Source organism: Macaca thibetana, chromosome 7, assembly GCF_024542745.1.
Source record: "Macaca thibetana thibetana isolate TM-01 chromosome 7, ASM2454274v1, whole genome shotgun sequence".
Classification (NCBI taxonomy): Eukaryota; Metazoa; Chordata; class Mammalia; order Primates; family Cercopithecidae; genus Macaca; species Macaca thibetana.
The window spans coordinates 101,070,687-101,093,338 of record NC_065584.1 but is presented as its reverse complement, the minus strand read 5'-3'; the positions used below and the strand labels follow the sequence as shown (position 1 = coordinate 101,093,338).

The window sequence follows — 22,652 nt, the reverse complement described above, 5'->3', positions numbered from 1 at the left end:
TTTAGAAGCATTAATTATTATAATAGTGGTTTGTTGTGTTTCTAGATATTTGTAGCTATCCTTTGGAATTGGAGGTGGGATTTCTTTTAACGGGTTAATGGTGTTCATTTTCTTATACTTTAACTGTGAATAAAATGCAAATCTTACATATCTCACAATCCTCATTGAAGATTGGAAAATTCAAAACTGAATGGCCAAAAGTTGCCAGGCCTTTATTCTCACTAGATTTCATAATGATTTGCAGATCTTTCTAGCACACTTTGAAACTTTTGTTTTAGATTACACAAGATAGTTTTCTTCTCTAAGATCAGAATTACGACTGGGCACAGTGGTTCGTGCCTATAATCCCAGAACTTTGGGAGGCCAACGCAGGAGGAATCACTTGAGCCCAGGAGTTGGAGACCAGCCTAGGCAACATAGTGAGACCTTGCCTCCACAAAAAATTTAAAAATTAGGTATGGTGGCGCACTCCTGTAGTCCCAGCCACTCGGGAGGCTGAGGTTGGAGGATCGCTTGAGCCTGGGAGTTTGAAGCTGCAGTGAGCTATGATCAAGCCACTGCACTCCAGCCTGGGTTATAGAGAGAGACTCTGTCAAAAAAAAAAAATTTTTGAGGTCAGGATTTGATTGTAGTTAGTAACGTTTTTTTATGTCAAAGTTGGTACCATAGATAAGTGACAGTTGTTGAACTGAAAGGACCAGATATTACATTTTTAAAAGAATAAATCTCAGTTCTCCGAACGATCAATATAGTTAACTCGGGAAGCAGTGAACTTACAACTCAAGTGTAGATATGTAGTATTAATTACATTAATGTATATTAATTTCTTTTATGCATCTTAACTCCAGAAGAGCACAATGATTTAAAAAAAAGAAGTTTGATCCTGCCCTAATACCTCCAGGACATACTCTCCTAGTTTTTCATTCAATTACATGGATTAACAAGGGTTGACAAACTTTCTCTGTAAAGGGCCAGATAGTAGATGTTTTAGCCTTTGCAGGCCATACATCTCTGCAACATCTATTCAGTTCTCCTGCTCTAGTGGGAAAGCAGCCACAGGCATTATGGAAAGAAACGAGCATGACTGTGTTTCAGTAAAAACTGTATTTTCAAAAATAAGAGGTGGTTCAGATTTGGTCTATACACTGTAGTTTACTAACCCCTGGATAGGAAATTGGATGTATGACTGTTTTTTTTTTTGTTTTTTGTTTTTTGTTTTTTGTTTTTGAGACGGAGTCTTGCTCTGTCACCCAGGCTGGAGTGCAGTGGCCGGATCTCAGCTCACTGCAAGCTCCGCCTCCCGGGTTTACGCCATTCTCCTGCCTCAGCCTCCCGAGTAGCTGGGACTACAGGCGCCCGCCACCTCGCCCGGCTAGTTTTTTTTTTTGTATTTTTCAGTAGAGACGGGGTTTCACCGTGTTAGCCGGGATCGTCTCTCGATCTCCTGACCTCGTGATCCGCCCGTCTCGGCCTCCCATCTCTCTCTGTCGCCCAGGCTGGAGTGCAGTGGCACAATCTCAGCTCACTGCAAGCTCCACCTCCCAGGTTTATGCCATTCTCCTGCCTCAGCCTCCCGAGTAGCTGGGACTACAGGCGTGCGCCACCATGCCCGGCTAATTTTTTGTATTTTTTAGTAGAGATGAAGTTTCACCGTGTTAGCCAGGATGGTCTCGATCTCCTGACCTCGTGATCCACCCACCTCGACCTCCCAAAGTGCTGGGATTACAGGCATGAGCCACTGTGCCCGGCCGGATGTATGACATGTTTTTACAATTACAGTTTATCTCTTTAAAAGAGTTATTAATCAATATAAATAAGAATGATCACATCTCATTTCTTATCAGCAAGACCTTGGTTATATCACTGAGACCATTTTTTAAGTTTCTGCCCATATGTGGTGGCTTCTTCAATTATTACGATGAATTGAAAAAACAAAAAATCTTTAAAAAAAAAAACAATTTCCTTGTTTCGATGCATCTGAGGTTTAGACTCTTGAATCTTCTACTGTAATAGCAAGTAAATAGCAGTCTGATAAAGAAATGTTTCTGAGAGTATAGCCACCCTCTAATTAATGTATATGGCTTTTCCTTTCTTAGGTAAAAAGGTATACATGATTATCATTAAAACATATAAAGTTAAAAGTTAGGGTGTTCCTTCTCCATCCATTCATCAGAAGTAATCACTGATGATAGTTTGTTGTGTATATTTCCAGGCCCTTTTCTATATGTACCAATAACACCAAAGATTTCTGCAGATCCATTATAGACATATATATAAATGATATAACTTAGAATACTTAATATTTTCCATTTTCTTCCCTATCACAGATCTCTATGTTAGTACAGGTTGAGTATCTCTTACCCAAAATGCTTAGGAGCAGAAATGTTTCCAATCTCAGATATTTTTGGATTTTGAAACAATTGCATTACATGTACTTACTGGTTAGCATCCCACATCCAGAAGTCCAAAATGCTCCAATGAGTGTTTCCTTTGAGTGTCGTGTTGGCACTCAGGAAGTTTTGGATTTTGGAGCATATTGGATTTTCAGATTAGGGATGCTCAACCATATATAGAGAGGTCTTCCTTCCTTATTCTTGTAATGTCCGCATTGGATGGGTGTGTAATTTATTTAACTGTTTCATTTTTTGTGGGCATGTATAGTGTTTTTTATTTTATATTATTACTATATAGTGCAGCAGTGTTTTTGGAACATTTCTGTGGTACATTTTATTATTTCTACTATGGATTCCTATAAATGAATTGCAAGAGTCAAAGGGTTCATGTGAAATCTTTATTCTTTTATTTCAATGAATGCCTATTTAAATTTTCTTTCTGGATTTTCTCATGTTTCAGGAGAACTCTCACCCTGCTCCCCAGCAGCCTTCCCAGCCAGTGAAAGATACAGTGCAAGGTATACTGTTTTCTCAGTGTATATATTTATTCACTAGAATGACAACTTTATTTTTATTGTATGTATTTAAGCAGCTGCTTACAAGTGTAAATTAAGGCGTTGTATGATTGTTGGCTAATAAAGTATGTCCAAATACCATGGACATGGTCCCCTAGGAATAGTCTCAAAATACTGTATTTTGCAAAATAACTGGTCTGAAATCTTTAAAAAAAAAAAAAAAAAAAAAAATTATCATGAAAGCCGGAAGAAAGGAAAAAGAAAAGAGGCAGTGAAACTGTTTTAGATGAATGGAGTTTAAGCATGACAGCTAAATGCATTCCATGATCCCTGCTTGGCTCTTAAATTTAGGGGAAAAAATACTAGAAAGGATATTATTGAGACAACTAGAGAAATCTGAAGAAGCGATGTATGCTAGATAATATTGTATCAATGTTAAAGATATTTTGAGTGTAATAATGTCATTGGGGTTATGGAAGAGAACATCCTTGTTTTTAGGAGATACATGCTGACCTTTAGGAAGTGAACAGTTGCGATGTTTGCAACTTACTCTCCAGTGTTTAGGGGAATAATGTACATATAGAGAGAAGGAAGGAGAAAACAAATATTGTCAGTTGGTGAAGTTTATTGATGGGCATATGTTTAATTTTATTATTTGAAAATTTCTATAGATATTAAACTTTTCAAAACATTGGGAAAATAGAGAATAACAAACCAAATTTGGCTTTCAGGTCATAAATCAATTTCACCAACAGCCTAAGTTAGGTAACAGGAACTCTTATAATGGAGATAGGGAAACAATTTTTAAAACTTTGGTGTGTGTTATTGATGTCCTTAATAACCTTAATATGAACCTTTATGTCATTGATGGGTAAACACAAGGGTTGCTCCCAGTTTGTGGATGCTAGATTATTTGGTTTGGGTTTAAATGATTAATCTTTGAAGAATTCACCCTTGGTGAATTTTTGAACCACTTCCACCAGGCTATCTTAAGATTAAGGTATCGTCTGGCTAGATTTGCCAAGTACTTCTTGACTTTTCAGCTATTTTTTCTAACTTTGAGTCTAGATGATCAGAACTTTCATGCTTTGGAGTCAAGAATAAAATTTAAAATGTCCCAGCAGCTTAGTAAAGTAGTCCAAAGAAGAAGAAAGAAACCTGTAGAACTGAAAAGAACAGTTCTCTGCTCAATGCTGAGCTGAATACACAGCAGCAAAAAGGTCCAAAATGAGAAGAATAATCATAACATGGGATATATTAAAAGGATCATGACCTCTGTTAGCCATCCTCTTACTTAAGAATTATGTCCATTTTACAATGAGTAAAGTTTCTAACTTACTAAGTGGTGTGGGCCTTCCTCATGTTCCTGAAGTTAGATTTAAATTGAATTCGTAATGGAATACTACAAACCACTGTATACCAACACTTTGGATAACCTAGATGAAATGGACAAACTCCTAGAAAGATACAAACTACTAAAAACAGACTCAAGAAGAAATAGAAAATCAGAGTAGATCTATAACACGTAAAAAGTTTGAATTAGTTATCAAAAAACTACTCAGAAAGAAATGCCCAGGAGTAGAAGGTTTCACTGCTGAATTCTATCTAGCCTTTAAAAAAGAAATTAGCACTAGCATTTATTATGGTCAACTGATATTTAGGGTACCAAGACAATTTGATGGAGAATGAATAGTCTTTTGCACAAATGATGCTGAGACAACTGGATATCCACATGCAAAAGAATGACATTGTACCCCCTACCTCATGCAAAATAACGTATAAAATTTTTTTAAATTTGCAAAAGTAGATATTTTTAATGCATTATGGGAATATACTATTTAAGGAAACCTTATTAGCATATGTGACAATAGCAATCTGTAGAGTAGTTTCCTTAAGAAGCTTCTCTGTTTTGGTTATCTTTCTTTTCTCAGATATGGCATTAATTGATGATAATCTTTGGCTTTTTCTTTTTCTTTTTTTTTTTTTATGCTTTCAGAAGTGACCAAAGTACGAAGAAATCTTTTCAACCAGGAATTGCGTTCCCCTTCAAAGAGATCACTAAAGCGGGGATTGCCTAGAAGCCATTCTGTGTCAGCTGTGGAAGGTCTAGAGGATAAACTTGACAACTTCAAGAAGAACAAAGGTACCACATTTCAGAATAGCTAGGAAAAAGGAAAAGGTTATTCTGTAAGATTGGTAGTAATGTATTGTCTTTCTTTCCTGATTTAGTAATTTGAGTCTTCTTCCCTCTTTTTTCTTTTAGTCTAGCTAAAGGTTTGTCAATTTTGTTAATCTATTTTTATTTATTTATTTTTTTTGAGACAGGGTCTTCCTCTATCACCCAGGTTGGAGTGCAGTGGCACAATCTCGGCTCACTGCAGCCTCCACCTCCCAGGCTCAAGTGATTCTCCCACCTCAGCCTCCTAAGTAGCTGGGACTACAGGTGTACACCACCACACCCAGCTAATTTTTTGTGTTTTTTTGTAGAGGTGGAGTCTCATCATGTTGCCCAGGCTAGTCTCAAACTCCAAGCTCAAATGATCTGCCCTCCTCGGCCTCCCACAGTTGCTGGGATTATAGGCATGAGCTACCACACCCAGTCAATTTTGTTAATCTTTTCAAAGAATTTACTTTGGTTTATTGATTCTTCTCTATTGGTTTTCTTTGTCTTTTTTTTTTTGAGACAGAATCTCTCTCACTCTGTCTCCTGGGCTGGAGTGCGGTGGCGTGATCTCGCCTTACTGCAACCTCTGCCTCCCAGGTTCAAGCGCTTCTCCTGCCTCAGCCTCTCCAGTAGCTGGGATTATAGGCATGCGCCACCACGCCCGGCTAATTTTTGTATTTTTAGTAGAGACAGGGTTTCACCATGTTGAGCAGGCTGGTCTCCAACTCCTGACCTCAAGTGATCTGCCCACCTCAGCCTCCCAAAGTGCTGAGACAGGTGTGAGCTACCACGTCTAGCCTCTGTTGGTTTTCTAATCTCAGTTTCATTTTTTTCCCCCTCTATTGGCTTTGGTTTTTGTTTGCTATTTTTCTACTTTTTTAAGGTGAAGTTTAAGCTATTGATTTGAGATCTTTATTAATAAAGCACTGCTTTAGGCATATCCTATAAATTTTGATATGATTTGTTTTTGTTTTCATCATCTCAAGATATTTTCGAATTTCCCTTGTGATTTCTTCTTTGATCCATTGGTTATTTCGGAGTGCATTAATTTCCACATACATGTATTTCCTAAATTCTCTTCTCTATTCTAGTTTCATTCTATTGTTGTAAAACATACTTTGTATGATTTCAGTCTTTTGAAACTTGAGACTTATTTTATGGCTTAACATTTGGTCTACTCTAGAGAATGTTTAATGTGTGCTTGAGAAGAATATGAAAGATTCTGTAGATGTGTGTTTGGTCTAGTTGATTTATGGTATTATTCAAGTCTTCTGTTTCCTTGTTGAGCTTCTGTTTTATTGTTTATTCATTATTCAAAGTGGCATATTAAAGTCTCCAGCTATTACTGTTGAATTGTTTATTTCTCCCTTCAGTTCTGTCAATTTCTGCTTCTTGTATTTTGAGACTCTGTTCTTAGGTATATATGTTAATAATTATTATGTCTTCTTGATCAATTAAACTTCTTACCAGTAGGTAATGTACTTTGTCTTTTGTAACCTTTCTTAGCTTACGGTCTGTTTTGTCTGACAATAATACAGCTCCCCACTCACCAGCTCTTTTGCATAGGATATCTTTCATTGTCCTTTTACTTTCAACCTTAGTGTCTTTGTATCTAAATTAAATATCTTATAGACCTCATAGAGTTGGATCATGTTTTTTTAATCCATTCCGCCTATCTCTGCTTTTCAATTGCAGTGCTTAATCCACTTCTATGAATGTAATTACTAATAAGGAACAACTGTCATTTTCTGTGTTTTATGCCTTTTTGTTTCTCAATTCCTCAATTCCTGTTTTTTGTATTTAGCTGATTTTTTGTAGTGTACTAGTTTAATTCTCTTCTTTCTTTTTCTGTATTTTTAAGTTGTTTTCTCAGTGGTTACCTTGGAGATCACAATTAGCATCTTAAGCTTAAATGAACCTGGCTTTATGAATAAAGCCAACCTCTTTTCAATAATATACACTCTGCTACTATATATTTCTGTCTCTCCTTCTTTATATTGTTGTAGACTGCATCTTTATACATTGTGTACCTGTTAATACAGACTTAAATTATATAGGATTAAAAAAAAAACCCAAAATTACCATAATGCTGGCTTTTATATTTATCTATGTAGTTACCTTTACCATTGCTTTTTATTTCTTCTTGTGGCTTTGAGTTATTTTCTAGTACCTTTCATTTTAGTTTTTCTTATAGGGTAAGTCTACTGATTATGAACTCCCTCAGCTTTTATCTGTTTGGAAATGTCTTACTTTCGACTTTATTCCTGAAGGACGTAGAATTTTTGGTTGACAGTTTTTTTTTTCCCCCTTCAGAACTTCAAATGTGACATCCACTGCCTTCTGGTCTCCCAAATTTCTCATGAGAAATCAACTATTAATCTTATTAAGCTGCTTCTCTATTGCTGCTTTCCAGATTCTCTCTTTGTCCTTGGGTTTCAACACTTCAACTACAATGTGTCTCAGTGTGAATCTCTTTGAGTTTATTCTGCTTGGAGTTCATGGAACTTCTTGGATGTATATGTTCATGTCTTTCATCAGATTTTGGAAGCTTTTAACCATTATTTCTTCAAAAAATTTTCTGCTGCTTTTGGTCTCATTTCCTCGTTGGACTCACATGATGTATGTGTTGGTACACTTGACAGTGTCCTACAGGTCCCTCAGACTTTGTTCTTTTTTTTTAATTGTTTTTTCTTTCTGCTTAGGCTGGATAATTTCAATTACCTTATCTTCAAGTTCACTGATTCTTCTGCCAGCTCAAATCTGTGGTTGACCCATCTAGTTAATTTTTTCATTTCAGCTCCAGAACTTCTACTGGATTCTTTTTTATCATTTCTATTGCTTTATTGATATTCTCATTTTGTTCATACATTATTTTCCTGATTTCCATTAGTTTCTTAATATATGGTTTAAGTGAGCTCGTTGTGTGTATTTAGAGAGGTTGATTTAACATCCTTGATTAGTAATTCCAATGTCTTGGCTTCCTTAGTGACGGTTTCTGCCAAATTCTCTTTTCTGGTAAATAGGCCATACTTTCCTGCTTCTTTGTATACTTTGTAATTTTTTGTTGAGGACTAGTTATTAGGGATATTATAATGTGGTAACTGCGTGGAGGTCAGATTCTGTCACCCCTCAGGGATTCCTATTCTTTGCTTATTAAGGACTTCAGCTATTCATTTGTGCCTTCTCCGAACTATTTGTGTAAAGTATGTATACCTTGTTACGTGTGGTCACTGAAGTTTCTGTCTTTTATCTCTGTGGTCAGCCAATGACCTAAGAAGGATTTCCTTAAATGTCTGATTCAAGAAAGGAGTGGGGGGAAGGTGTGTCTGTCCCTTAATCTTCTGATAATTGGGAGAAACCCACTGTAGCCTAAGACAGCTAAAACCAAGGCAGTGTGTGCACTGCTCCTACAGGAATCTGCCTGATTGACCAAAGCATGTAACCCCCAATTTTTGGAGGACCAGGTCCTCACTGTCTGCCCTAGCACCAACCAGCTGCTCCTGGAATGTGGGCTGCTATCCCAATAGCTACAGCAGGGCTGAGTTCACGCACATGCACATCATTCCCTTCCTAAAGATCAGCAGCCTCTCCCATCATCAAGCACTTCCCAGATTATTAACAAGTATTCAATCAAGTTCAGAGGTTCCAAAATAGTGAATTCTGATCTTTTTTTCTAGTTTACTAGTTATTTTGGTTGAGGGACTGACTCCTAGAGCTTTCTTCTCCATCAACCTCACTCCCCCTGGAGATTACAATTATGATATTAACTTATAACAGCCTAGTTCTCATTGATACCAATTTAACTTTGATAGTTTATAAAAACTTTGCTATTGTGTAGTTCTGACTATCCCTTCTTAGTTCTATATTGTCATGCAAATTACATCTATACATTGGATGCCCATCAACACTGATTTATAATCATTACTCTGTCTTTTAAATAACAGGTGGGGAGGCCGGGCGCGGTGGCTCAAGCCTGTAATCCCAGCACTTTGGGAGGCCGAGACGGGCGGATCACGAGGTCAGGAGATCGAGACCATCCTGGCTGACACGGTGAAACCCCGTCTCTACTAAAAAATACAAAAAACTAGCCGGGCGAGGTGGCGGGCGCCTGTAATCCCAGCTACTCGGGAGGCTGAGGCCGGAGAATGGCGTGAACCCGGGAGGCGGAGCTTGCAGTGAGCTGAGATCCGGCCACTGCACTCCAGCCTGGGCGGCAGAGCGAGACTCCGTCTCAAAAAAAAAAAAAAAAAAAAAAAAAACAGGTGGGAACAGTTACAAATAAAAAACACTTTTATAATGTTTTTCTTGTATAGTTACCTTTACCAGTGCTGTTTAACTCTTTATGTGGATTTGAGTTACCCTAGTGCCCTTTCCTTTCAGCCCATAGGACTCCTTTTAGTATTATTTATAGGGTAGGTCTGCTGATGACAAATTCTGTTTTATGTTGTTTCAATCTGAGAATGTGCTGATTTCTTCTTCATTTTTGAAGAATACTTTTATTGGGTATAGAATTCCTGGTTGACAGTCTTTTTTCTCTCAGTACTTTGAGTATGTCATCACACTGCCTTTTGTCCTTTGTTTCTGACGAGAAAGCAGCTGCTAATCTCATCAAGGATCTATACACAATGAATAGCTGCTGTCTGACTCCTTTCAAGATCTTCTCTTTTTCACTTTTGATAGTTTGATTATGATTTGTCTGGGTTTGGGTCTCTTTCACTTTATTCTACTTGTATTGAGTTTCTTAGATGTGTAGTGTCTTTCATCAGATTTGGGTCATTTTTAGTGAATATTTATTCAAATATTCTTTCTACCTCTTCCTTTCTATCCTTTCCTTCTGGACTTCTGGTATGTGTGTGTTGTTGCGCTTGATGATGTCACAAGTGTCTGAAGCTCTGTTCATTTTTCTTCATTCTTTTGTCTTTATTTTCCTTAGACTGGATTATCTCAATTAACCTGTCTTCAAATTTGTTGACTCTTTCTTCTGCCACCTCAAATCTACTTTTCATTTTTGTTATACTTTTTAACTCTAGAATTTCTATTTGCTTTTTTTTTTTTTTTTTTTTAACGATTTCCGTCTGTTGATATTCTGTTTGGCAAGTCATTGGACTCATGTTTTAGATCTTTAGATATGATTTTCTTTAGTTATTTGAACATATTTAAAACAGCTGATTTAAAGTCTTGTTCTAATAAGTTCAATGTCTGGACTTTTCTCAGGGACAGATTCTATTGCTGATTTTTTTTTTCCCTGTGAATGGGCCATACTTTTGTGTTTTGTTTCTTTGCATGACTCATAATTTTGTTGACAACTGGATTTGTTTTATATTATTTTATTTTATTTTATTTATTTATTTATTTTTTGAGATGGAGTCTTGCTCTGTCACTCAGGCTGGAGTGCAGTGGTATAATCTCGGCTCACTGTAGCCTCAACCTCCCTGGCTTCCTGGCTTAAGCAATCCTCCCACCCCCTTGGCCTTCCAAGTAGCTAGCTGGACTAAGGCATACACCACCACTCTTGGCTAATTTTTGTATTTTTTTGTAACGATGTAGGTTTCACCACGTTGGCCAGGCTTGTCTTGAGCCACTGCACCCAGCATGGATATTTTAAACAATATAATGAGGCAGCTCTAACAATCAGACCCACCCCACCCCTGCCAGGATTTGTTGCTGTTTTTGCTTAGTGACTTTTCTGAACTATTTGTTTAAATTTTGTATTCTTTGTCATGTGTGGCCACTAAAGCCTCTGCTCAGTTGTCTTAGTGGTCAGCTAATGATTGGACAGAGATTTCCTTAAATGCCTGGAACCCATAAGTTTCACAGCCCCTGCTGAGGGGCTCTTTGTGTGTTGGGTCATGCCTTCAACACTCAGCCAGGCAGTTTAGAATTCCACTTCACTTTCTGTTTTGCCAGAGCCTCAAGGTTAGCCATAGGTGGCAGCTTACAGGCTTCTCAAGTCTATCCTTGGCACATGCACAGTGCTACACATGTGTGTGGACTTTTGGATGCCTAAGAATGTCGTCAGAGGTTTGCAAAGTCCCCTGTGATGTCTCATTCCCCAATTTTCCCAGTTAAACTTTTGGCCAGCTTGTTATTGCACCAAATGTTACCACCACCCCAGGCAGCTGTGACATTTAACAGTTGCTGCTGATTGTTTTCAGTAAATGCTGTCAGGGAAAAAGGTGGTTGACCTGTTCTGATTCAGGTCAAATCAAGACAAGCCTCGATTTGAGTAGGATTCTACAGGGAACTGCCTGACAGGTTAATGGATGACAGTTATCTGATAATGGAATTTTGGAGGAGCTCCAGCCCCATTCTGCCCTGTCCAGAGGCTGCTGGGCTGTTGGTTTTCACTGTGATTATGGGCAGTTGATTTTTAAAGCTAGGGGGAAGGGGTGGGGACTAAGGCAAGTTAAAGCTTCCTGAGATTCAACCATTTTTCTTGAACAAATACACCCTAGATTGTTGCAAAGCTTTAGTTAATGTTCAGAGTTCTGGAAAAGTTGATTTTTGACCATTTTTCCCAGTGATCTCTGTTCCTTTATGGAGGAGAGTGTTCAGAGGTCCTTACCTCACCATTCTTACTGGCATCACTCTTCTTTACAAGTCATTTTAAGCTCACTTTAAAATCAGTCCTCTCATAAGTAGCTTGGCTGCCTACTCTGCTGAGAAATTTTGTGCCACCTAGGTTTATCTTAATAATTGACATTTATGTGGCATATCAGCATTTTCACATATTTCATTTAATCATAAATATTAGAACCACCAATTAGGTGTTAGTCTTAACAAGTGAGCAGTTTTCATTTTTTCAGAATTGCTTATGAGATAAAATTTTATATTTATATTGTCCTTTTTTTTTTTGAGATGGAGTCTCCCTCTGTCGCCCAGGCTGGAGTGCAGTGGCATGATCTTGGCACACTACAACCTCTGCCTCCTGGATTCAAGTGATTCTCCTGCCTCAACCTCCCAAGTAACTGGGCTTATAGGCACATGCCACCTCGCCTAGTTAATTTTTGTATGTTTAGTAGAGACAGGCTTTCACCATGTTGGCCAGGCTGGTCTTGAACTCCTGACCTCAAGTGATCTGCCCTTGTTAGCCTCCCAAAGTGCTGAGGTTACAGGCATGAGCCATTGTGCCCAGCCTATATTTAGATTGTCTTATGTCTTTTTTTTTGGAGATGGAGTCCAGCTCTATCACCCAGGCTGGAGTGCAGTGGCGTGATCTCGGCTCACTACAAGTTCCACCTCCTGGGTTCACGCCATTCTCCTGCCTCAGCCTCCCCAGCAGCTGGGACTACAGGTGCCTGCCACCACGTCCGGCTAATATTTTTGTATTTTTAGTAGAGATGGGGTTTCACCGTGTTAGCCAGGATGATCTCGATCTCCTGACCTCATGATCCACCTGCCTCGGCCTCCCAAAGTGCTGGGATTACAGGCGTGAGCCACCACGCCCAGCCCTTATGTCATTTTTTAATCTCTAATAGTGCTGACAAACTTCTATCATGTTGAGTCCTGTAACCACAGAACTTAGCCCAAAGACCATTAAGATCCTCTCCAGCTAGGTAATAAGCCATACAGAAGTTCAAACTGCTCCCTTGGCCTTACTGCTGCTTCTTGATGAGGTTAAATGAAATTTATGATTTAAGCTGTTTTTACATTTTAGGTTATCACAAACTGCTGACTAAGAGTGTGGCCGAGACTCCAGTGCATAAGCAGATCTCCAAAAGGCTGTTGCATAGACAAATCAAGGGCAGGTGAGTGACATCCCCATCCAGGCTTCTTCATACACCCACACCACCTCAAAGCGACCTTGTGGGCCACTACTTGGCTTCTCTTGACCTTCATGATTTAAATCTTAACTATGCTGCTTAAAACCAAAGAGCAGTCTATAAGCTCTCCATGGGAGCAGGAGAACCATATAAAATGTACACTTGTCTGGCCTCAATTATTTTGAGATTTATCCATGTTGCTGCATGCAATAGTTCATCCTGTTTTATTGCTGAGAAGTATTTCATGGAATAGATACTCCACGGTTTTTAAATCCATTCATCTGTGAACATGGGGAAGGTGCAAGTCTGGGATCCCAAATCGGCCTTTGCTGACAGAGGTGTAGGTGGGGCTGCAGTTTTTTCTGCAGCGATTGGTTGGAGTAGGGCAATTACTGTCTCAAAGTTTTCTGTCTTGCTTGGCTGACCCTTTCCTAGTTCTTTGGCTTGAGAGTGCTCCTTCCTTGGGGCATCTGTAGTCTGCTCCTGGTATACCTGAGTTGTCAGCTTCTCTGGCACCCAGTCTAGGGGTGTAGGCAGCAAACAGGGGTGTAGGCAGCAAACAGAAAACCCAGGGAGTTCACTGCCCTCCTCAGTACCAAAGTCCCCAGCCAGGCTGCCTTCTTCTCTCTGCCTTTCAGAATTGTCTTCTGCTCATTGTATAGATAATGTCATGGGTTTTTAGCTTGATTTCAAGGATAATAGAAGCACACCTACTTCATTTTGTCAGGAACCCATCTTGACATTATTTGTATTTGGATTTTACACACTTGTGAAGTTTATAGGTTAAATTGCAAAAAGTGAAATTGGTGGGTCAGAGGCATATATATTTTTAATTAAATTTTTTATAAAGTCCTTGACACATTGGCAGATATTAAGGCTCTTAAACAGAAACTTGAATGTTGGTGCTCATTACTGTGATAGTCTGATAGTTTAGTATAAGTTTTTAATACATTAATGGGGTTTATAGTTCTGATGTTGTAAAATTGCTTTCCAAAAAAAAAACAAAAGCAAAACAAAGCCACATTCTAACCATCTCACTCTTTTTGAGTCAGAGTCTCGCTCTGTCACTCAGGCTGGAGTGCAGTGGCACAATCCCAGCTCACTGCAACCTCTGCCTCCCGGGTTCAAGCGATTCACCTACCTCAGCCTCCAGAGTAGCTGGAACTACAGGTGTGAGCCACCGCACCCAGCTGATTTTCTTTTTTTTTTCTTTTTTTTTTTTTTTTTTTGAGACTGAGTCTTGCTCTGTCACCAGGTTGGAGCGCAGTGGCACGATCCCGGCTCACTGCAACCTCTGCCTCCCAGGTTCAAGCGATTCTTCTGCCTCAGCCTCCCAAGTAGCTGGGACTACAGGTGCACGCCACCATGCCCAGCTAATTTTTGTATGTAGAGATGGGGTTTCACCATGTTGGCCAGTCTGGTCTCGAACTCCTGACCTCAAGTGATCTGCCCGTTCAAGTGATTCTTCTGCCTCAGCCTCCCAAGTAGCTGGGACTACAGGTGCACACCACCACGCCCAGCTAATTTTTGTATGTAGAGATGGGGTTTCACCATGTTGGCCAGGCTGGTCTCGAACTCCTGACCTCAAGTGATCTGCCCATCTGAGCCTCCCAAGGTGCTGGGAGTACAGGCGTGAGGCACTGTGGCCAGCCTCCTGCTTGGCAATAATCACGTATGAGAGCCCTTTTCCAGCACTGGTGTTATCAGACCCCTTGATCTTTGTGATCTTGTTAAGTGAGAAGCTGCCTTTCTCCTTAATAAGTGTTAATTACAAGTGGTAGGGAATAATCCTTGTGCATGTGGTTCCTCGAGGTCCTCTGATCCTGGTCCTGATATTGGTGTTGTTGAAGAGTCCCCTGAAAAAGGAGATGGTAAGTATTATCTCTTTTTGTTTTTAATGCAATCTACCCAGCTTCTATGAAAACCTTTTTGCATGTATTGTTACTTGGCATATCCTAAGATATTTTACAGAAATTGTGACGGCTCTGAGTCCACAATGCAGCTCAGTAAATATTTATAAGTGAATGTTCTTTTACATAGAAGGTAGTGAGAGAATTCCTGGAAAAGAAATATTTATTTTACACAATAGATATGAAATTCAGGATGAGGGCTAAACTGTGTTATACAAAGTACTATAACTTATTTTATTTTATTTTTTATTATTATTATTATTTTTTGAGACGGAGTCTCGCTCTGTCGCCCAGGCTGGAGTGCAGTGGCATGATCTCGGCTTGCTGCAAGCTTCGCCTCCCAGGTTCATGCCATTCTCCTGCCTCAACCTCCAGAGTAGCTGGGACTACAGGCCCCCGCCACTGCGCCCGGCTAATTTTTTGTATTTTTAGTAGATATGGGGTTTCACCATGGTCTCGATCTCCTGACCTCGTGATCCACCCGCCTCGGCCTCCCAAAGTGCTGGGATTTCGGGCTTGAGCCACTGTGCCTGGTGACTTATTTTAAAAGTATATATAGCTTTTTTGGAGCTTTTCACTACATATTTTTGCAAGAAGGCAGGGAAATTCTTTACGGGGGAGTGTCTTTTCTGAGACATTATCTTTGCTGCTGCACCTTATATATCTGTGTATTCCATGCTCCCAACACACAGTGCCTGGCACATAGCAGGTGATCAGTAAGCACATGTTGAATGAGGGTGAGCAGCAGGTGTGGTGGTTCGTGCCTGTAATCCCAGCACTTTGGGAAGCCAAGTGGGGAGGATCACTGGCCAGGAGTTTGAGACCATCTTAGGCAACACAGCAAGATGCTGTCTCTATAAAAAATTTTTTAAAAATCAGCTGGGCGTGTTGGCATACTCCTGTGGTCCCAGCTCCTTGGGAGACTGAGGTGAGAGGATCTCTTGAGCCCAGGAGTTCAAGGCTGCAGTGAGCTATGATCATGCCTCTGCATTCCAGCCTAGAAACAGAGCAAGACTATGTCTCTAAAAAATAAAATAATAAAAATATACCTGATGAAGGAGGGGTTTTAAAAAAACTAACTTCTAAGTTGCTCAAATAATTCACATTTATTGTGGAAAAATCAGGAAATATAGAGAAGCCAAAAATTTTAAATCACTTGGTAATTCCACAACTCAGAAATACTCTAACATTTTAGCATATACTCTTACTGCTATTATTTCTATACAAATGCATGTAACATATACATATGAAACCTAACATAAATACTTGTTTTCGCCCTACACCATTCTTTTTTTTTTTTTTTTTTTTTTTTTTTTTTTTTTTTTTCGATGAGACGGACTCTTGCTCTGTCGCCCAGGCTGGAGTGCAGTGGCATGATCTCTGCTCACTGCAACCTCCACCTCCCAGGTTCAAGTGATTCTCCTGCCACAGCCTCCCAAGTAGCTGGGGTTACAGGTGCCCACCACCATACCTGGTTAATTTTTGTATTTTTAGTAGAGACAGGGTTTCACCATGTTGGTCAGGGTGGCTACACCATTCTTAAGGTGGAAGTAAATAAGACTTCTGAAGGTGATAGTCTAGTGGGTCAGTGTTTTTTTAATACCTTGTTGGGACCGTGTATCAAACCCCTCTTAGTTTTTTAAGAGACACTTCACAAGTCTCTTAAAGCTAATAGCTTGTTGAATTTCCATCTTATATGTGGTACTATGTAAATTTTGCCCGTTTTTGGACAACATGAGAAAATGTCAAGCTTGTAGTTCTCTTTGGTTACTTACTGTGGTTCTGATTTTACAGAAATAAGTTTGAGACGAAGTCCTCGAATCAAGCAGTTGTCATTTAGCAGGACACATTCTGCCTCCTTCTATTCTGTATCTCAGCCGAAGTCTCGAAGTGTGCAAAGAGTCCACTCTTTCCAGCAAGATAAGTCAGGTAACATACGGGCCCCTCTGCCTTCACAAGTCCGTGCTGACTTGGTGGGAAGTGTTTTTGGGAAAAGAAGCGTGAAATTTGGCATTTTCTTTCTTGACGTTGGAGAAGTAGAATAGGTATGTCTAGTTGAGGTTCAGGGTGATGACTAGATGAACAGTCCATGACCTTTGTAATCAGTCATCCCTTGGACTCCTATAGCTGGTCATCCATGCTATCGTTATAGGTAGTTCGTTTATTCAAAAGGAACCTACCCATAATTTCCCATATGGACAGATCCTACACATCAGTATCTTAAGTGAAAGGTGATATCTCTGTTTATGTTCTTCATTCTTCTATCCATGGTTAGCTTGCTAATAGATTTGTGTTTCTTATTTTATCTTTTTTTGAGACAAGGTCTCACTCTGTCACCCAGGCTGGAGTGCAGTGGCACGAACACAGCTCACTGTAGCCTCAACCGCCCAGGCTCAGGTGATCCTCCCACCTTAGCCTCCCAGGGACCTGGGACTACAGCTGTGCACCACCACACCCAGCTAATTTTTTGTGTTTTTAGTAAAGACTGGGTTTTACCATGTTGCCCAGGCTGGTCTTGAACTGCTGGGGTCAAGTTATCCATTTGCCTCGGCCAACAAGATATGTATTTTTATATTTACATATTAAATTATTTCAGTTGTCTACATTTTCTAACATAGGAACTGGGGTTAATATGTAGTCTTACTAAAATTCAAAAAGGCAGCAGTTATTGCAGTTGCTGACATAATTAGGTGGGATTTTCCCCTGAGTTGCTCTCAAAAATTGTTGCCTTCTTTCTTTTATGAACTGACTGGGTTTTTCTTATGTTTTGTTTGTTTGTTTGTTTGTTGAGACGGAGTCTCACTCTGTCGCCCAGGCTGAAGTGCAGTGGCGCGATCTTGGCTCACTTCAAGCTCTGCCTCCCAGGTTCATGCCATTCACCTGCCTCAGCCTCCTGAGTAGCTGGGACTACAGGTGCCCATCACCACTCCCAGCTAATTTTTTTGTATTTTTAGTAGAGACAGGGTTTCACTGTGTTATCCAGGATGGTCTCAATCTCCTGACTTAGTGATCTGCCTGCCTTAGCCTCCCAAAGTGCTGGGATTACAGGCGTGAGCCACCGCACCTGGCCTTGTTTGTTTGTTTTTGAGATGGAGTTTCGCTCTTGTTGCCTAGGCTGGAGTGCAATGGCGCAATCTCGTCTCACTGCAACCTCCACCTCCTGGGTTCAAGCAGTTCTCCTGCCTCAGCCTCCTGAGTAGCTGGGATTACAGGCCCCTGCCACCATGCCCGGCTAATTTTTTGTATTTTTAGTAGACATGGGTTTCGCTATGTTGGCCAGGCTGGTCTCGAACTCCAGACCAGACCTCAGGCCATCCACCTGCCTCAGCCTCCCAAAGTGCTGGGATTACAGGCATGAGCCACCGCGTCTAGCTGGCTGTTTTAATAGTATTGGAAGAACAGGAATTGAGAAAGAATTAAATGTTGCTGTTTTTGACTTGCAGACCAAAGAGAAAATTCTCCAGTCCAAAGTATTCGGTCTCCCAAGAGTCTTCTTTTTGGGGCAATGTCTGAGATGATCAGCCCCTCAGAAAAGGGTTCAGCTCGAATGAAAAAGCGTTCAAGAAATACTTTGGATTCGAAGGTACCTGCAGCTTACCAGGTATAATGTTTCTGTAACGTTTGAAATAATATAATCTCCTGGAACACAGAGACATGGCCAAGGAATTCAGAATCCATTAGGGAAAAGAAAGCGGGTGATCTCTAGATAATACTACAGATTGGAGGTGATTGGGTGGAGCCACATGAATGATTATTAGATATGTGGGAACTTCAAGCAGCAGGTTTGACTGAAGCCATGGTGGGGACGGTGGAGGAGGAGATAGAGAGGATCTCATCTATTCTCTTGGCTTTGTCTACTATTTATATTATATACTACACAGATATCTTTCTGGAGTGTGTGACATTCATCTTTTCCGTTTGATTGCCCACTCCATCCAGTCACCAACATTAGAAACCTGGAGTCATCCTTTTCCCTCTCCCCAGGCATAGCCAATCAGTCGAGTCCTGCCCATTTTATTTACAAACTGACTCTCTTTTTTTTTTTTTTTTTTTTTTGAGATAGAGTCTCTTTTGCACGGGCTGGAATGCAGTGGCATGATCTCGGCTCACTGCAACCTCTGCCTCCCAGTTCAAGCGATTTTCCTGCCTCAGCCTCCTAAGTAGCTGGGATTACAGGCGCCCACCACAACGCCCAGCTAATTTTTGTACTTTTAGTAGAGACGGGGTTTCACCATGTTGGCCAGGCTGGTCTTGAACTCCTGACCTCAAGTGATCCACCCACCTCGGCCTCCCAAAGTGCTGGGATTACAGGCGTGAGCCACCACGCCCAGCCTACAAACTGACTCTTGTACCCACCCCCTCTTCTCCCTGCCTGCAATTCCTACCCTAATTCAGGTCTTCCTGGAACACTTCAACAGGCTTTTCCCTCTCAAAGGGAAATCCTCCACCCAGAGGTCAGAGTGATCTTTCTGAAACTTTCCTCTCAGTTTGCTTAAAATGTTCGCTTTGCCTAAAGCTCTATAGACTCCCCGTCCGCTAAAGCAAGGTTTTAAGTTTTCCTAAATGGAACTCTTGGGTTCAAAAATAATCACCTTTGTTTGGAAACTCAATAAATTGCTTGGAGGTTGGGAAAGACATAGAGCTCTGGAGAAGGGTTTGAAAACCACAGATCTACACAACCAAGATCAGTCTCCTCCGCCAGGCAGACAGGGTCTTCCATGGTCTGTTCCCGCTGGCCTCACCCCTTCCCGCTCCACCTTCCCAGCAACATCAGGCTGGGTGCCAGTCCACACAGCTGCTGCTTTTCACTTCCAGGCCTTCGCTGGTATTGTTTTCTATGCCTAAAGGCCCCACCACCCCACCCACTTCTCCTGTGTTTGCCTTCCCCTGCTGACACACATGCTTGAAGATCTGATCCAGGCCAGGTTAGGCAGCCCTTCTTTGTGCTCTATGATGCGCCTTGCATGTCTCTGTCACTGCGCCAGCCACATTGTATTTTCACCTGTGTATGCCCCACTGAACAGGAAATGCCAACTAGATTGGGAGTCTCCTGACAGGATGAAGAAAGGTTGTAGGAAAGATAAGCATTGATCTCCTTACCTGTTGGAGCTTTTCACTACATATTTTTGCAAGAAGGCAGGGAAATTTTTTACTGGGGAGTGTCTTTTCTGAGACATTATCTTTGCTGCTGCACCTTATATATCTGTGTATTCCATGCCCCCAACACACAGTGCCTGGCACATAGCAGGTGATCAGTAAGCACATGTTGAATGAGGGTGAGTATCAGATGAGGTGGCTTCTAGAGGCTGCTTAAGGCAAAGATCAGAAATAGCTGCCTCATCTGAAAAGAAGGAAGAGCTAGAGAGTAGCTGCAGTGGTAGAATGATTCCATTAGAGGCAAAAAGCATGGTTTAGCAATATGTAGATTATTAAAATTGTTCTTAGGACAAACTAAACTTGGATAGTGTTTGGTCCTAGAAAAAGTGGACAAGTAAAATCTGAGTCATGTTTTGGAGAGGGAAGCGGGTCACTGTTTGAGATTTCCATCTTTAGACCATTCCTTTGGCTGACTATAAATCTCCCGTTTGGTCTTAGAGATTACTAAAACACTTCAGAGATCATGAGTTATAATATTCAAGGACTGAAATAAGCATTTCTCTTTTCAGACTCCCAAGAAGAGTCACCAGAAATCTCTGAGCTTTTCTAAAACTACACCAAGAAGGTTCTCTCATACACCACAAACTCCACTGCATACTCCAGAAAGGCTGCAGAAGTCCCCTGCAAAAATGACCCCTACAAAGCAGGCAACTTTTAAGGAGTACTTAAAAGACTCCTCCTCACCCGGCCATGACTCACTATTGGATTCAAAAATTACTCCTCAAAAACGATGCACCCAGGCAGGAGAAGGTACCTCTCTTGAAACGAAGACACCAAGAACAACTAAGAGGCAAGGTACTCAGCCGCCTGGGTTTTTGCCAAATTGTACTTGGCCACATTCAATGAGTTCCAGTCCAGAAAGCCCCTCCTGTCCAGCCCCACCAACTTCATCGACTGCCCAGCCCAGGAGAGAGTGTCTGACTCCCATCAGAGACCCTCTCAGAACACCTCCGAGAGCAGCAGCCTTCATGGGCACGCCTCAGAATCAAACACACCAACAGCCCCATGTCCTCAGAGCTGCTCAGGCAGAGGAACCAGCCCAGAAACTACAGGATAAAGCTATCAAAACCCCAAAAAGACTAGGGAATTCAACTGTGACTTCTTCCCCACCTGTTACGCTAAAGAAACTATTTACCTCTCCTTTATGTGATGTTTCCAAGAAGAGTCCATTTAGGAAATCTAAAATAGAGTCTCCTTCACCAGAAGAACTGGATTGGAAAGAGCCCCAGATGTCACCCAGTGTAACTGCATCTCTCTCCTGCCCTGTTCCCTCAACTCCCCCTAAACTCTCACAGAGAGCTACATTGGACACTGTCCCTCCTCCGCCTCCTTCTAAAGTTGGGAAACGGTGTAGAAAGACCTCTGATCCCAGAAGGAGCATCCTGGAGTGTCAGCCTGATACTACTCCTGGGGTTGGCACAGCTGACAGTCCAGCTGCCCCCACAGACTCTAGAGATGACCAGAAGGGACTGAGCCTCTCTCAGTCTCCTCCTGAAAGACAGAGCTACCCAGGCCCTGGTCTCAGGAGTGACTGGCATGCATCCTCTCCTTTGCTCATTACAAGTGACACAGAGCATCTCACTCTCCTCAGTGAAGCCGAACACCGTGGCATTGGTAACTTGAAAAGTAATGTCTCATCAGTGGAAGAGGGTGAGGGGCTAAGGACAGCAGATGCTGAGGAGAAGTCTTCTCTGTCTCACCCTGGGATTCCCCCATCTCCTCCTTCCTGTGGGCCCGGCTCTCCTCTGATGCCTTCCTGTGACATGCAGTGTACCACAGACGGGAGACAGTGCCAGGCTTCAGCACAACTGTCGGCATCAGCTTGGCATTCCACAGACTCTGCCAGCCCACAGACCTATGAGGTTGAGCTGGAGATGCAAGCTTCTGGTCTTCCCAAACTTCGAATTAAAAAGATAGACCCCAGCTCTTCGTTAGAGGCTGAGCCCCTCAGCAAGGAGGAGAGCTCTCTGGGAGAGGAGAGCTTCCTCCCTGCCCTCAGCATGCCCAGGGCCAGCAGGTCCTTAAGCAAACCTGAACCGACCTATGTGTCACCCCCCTGCCCTCGCCTCTCCCACAGCACGCCTGGCAAGAGCGGGGGACAAACCTACATCTGCCAGGCCTGCACCCCCACCCACGGCCCTTCTAGTACCCCCTCTCCATTTCAGACAGATGGGGTTCCTTGGACACCATCCCCCAAGCACAGTGGGAAGACAACTCCAGACATAATTAAAGACTGGCCCAGGAGGAAGAGGGCGGTGGGCTGTGGCGCCGGCTCCTCTTCTGGGAGGGGTGAGGTCAGTGCAGACCTTCCTGGGAGCCTGTCACTGCTGGAGTCAGAGGGCAAGGACCACAGCCTCGAACTCAGCATCCACAAGATGCCCATCTTGGAGGATTTCGAGCTCGAGGGAGTGTGCCAGCTCCCAGACCAGTCACCTCCCAGGAACGGCATGCCTAAGGCTGAGGAAGCCTCCTCCTGGGGACAGTTTGGGTTGAGTTCCAGGAAGAGAGTCCTGTTGGCCAAGGAAGAAGCTGACTGTGGAGCCAAAAGGATCTGTGACCTGAGAGAAGATTCAGAAGTTAATAAGAGTAAAGAGAGGTCTCCAAGTTGGAGTGCATGGCAGCTCCCCTCCACGGGAGACGATGAGGTGTTTGTTTCCGGTGAGTTTGTTTTTGAAACCCACTTACCTCATGGTTTCTTTTGGTCAGAGTGCTTGACAAGGAGGCACTTGGGAGTTGCTTCTTGGGAGGCC

The 22,652-nt window shown here is 41.8% G+C and overlaps 2 protein-coding genes across 3 annotated transcripts in view; both read left to right on the top strand.

Moving 5' to 3' along the window:
* WDR93 (WD repeat domain 93) overlaps nt 1-22,652 on the top strand; it is a 289,540-nt gene that overhangs the window by 155,366 nt on the left and 111,522 nt on the right. The gene's annotated exons all lie outside the window — the stretch shown is intronic.
* TICRR (TOPBP1 interacting checkpoint and replication regulator) overlaps nt 1-22,652 on the top strand; it is a 55,345-nt gene that overhangs the window by 30,588 nt on the left and 2,105 nt on the right. For both annotated transcript variants that reach the window (XM_050797715.1, XM_050797714.1), the window contains exons 14-20: nt 2,854-2,911; nt 4,905-5,051; nt 12,730-12,820; nt 14,648-14,706; nt 16,540-16,674; nt 18,189-18,346; nt 20,412-22,560. In XM_050797715.1, the coding sequence (XP_050653672.1) occupies nt 2,854-2,911; nt 4,905-5,051; nt 12,730-12,820; nt 14,648-14,706; nt 16,540-16,674; nt 18,189-18,346; nt 20,412-22,560 (2,797 nt within the window). The remainder of the gene's footprint in view (nt 1-2,853; nt 2,912-4,904; nt 5,052-12,729; nt 12,821-14,647; nt 14,707-16,539; nt 16,675-18,188; nt 18,347-20,411; nt 22,561-22,652) is intronic.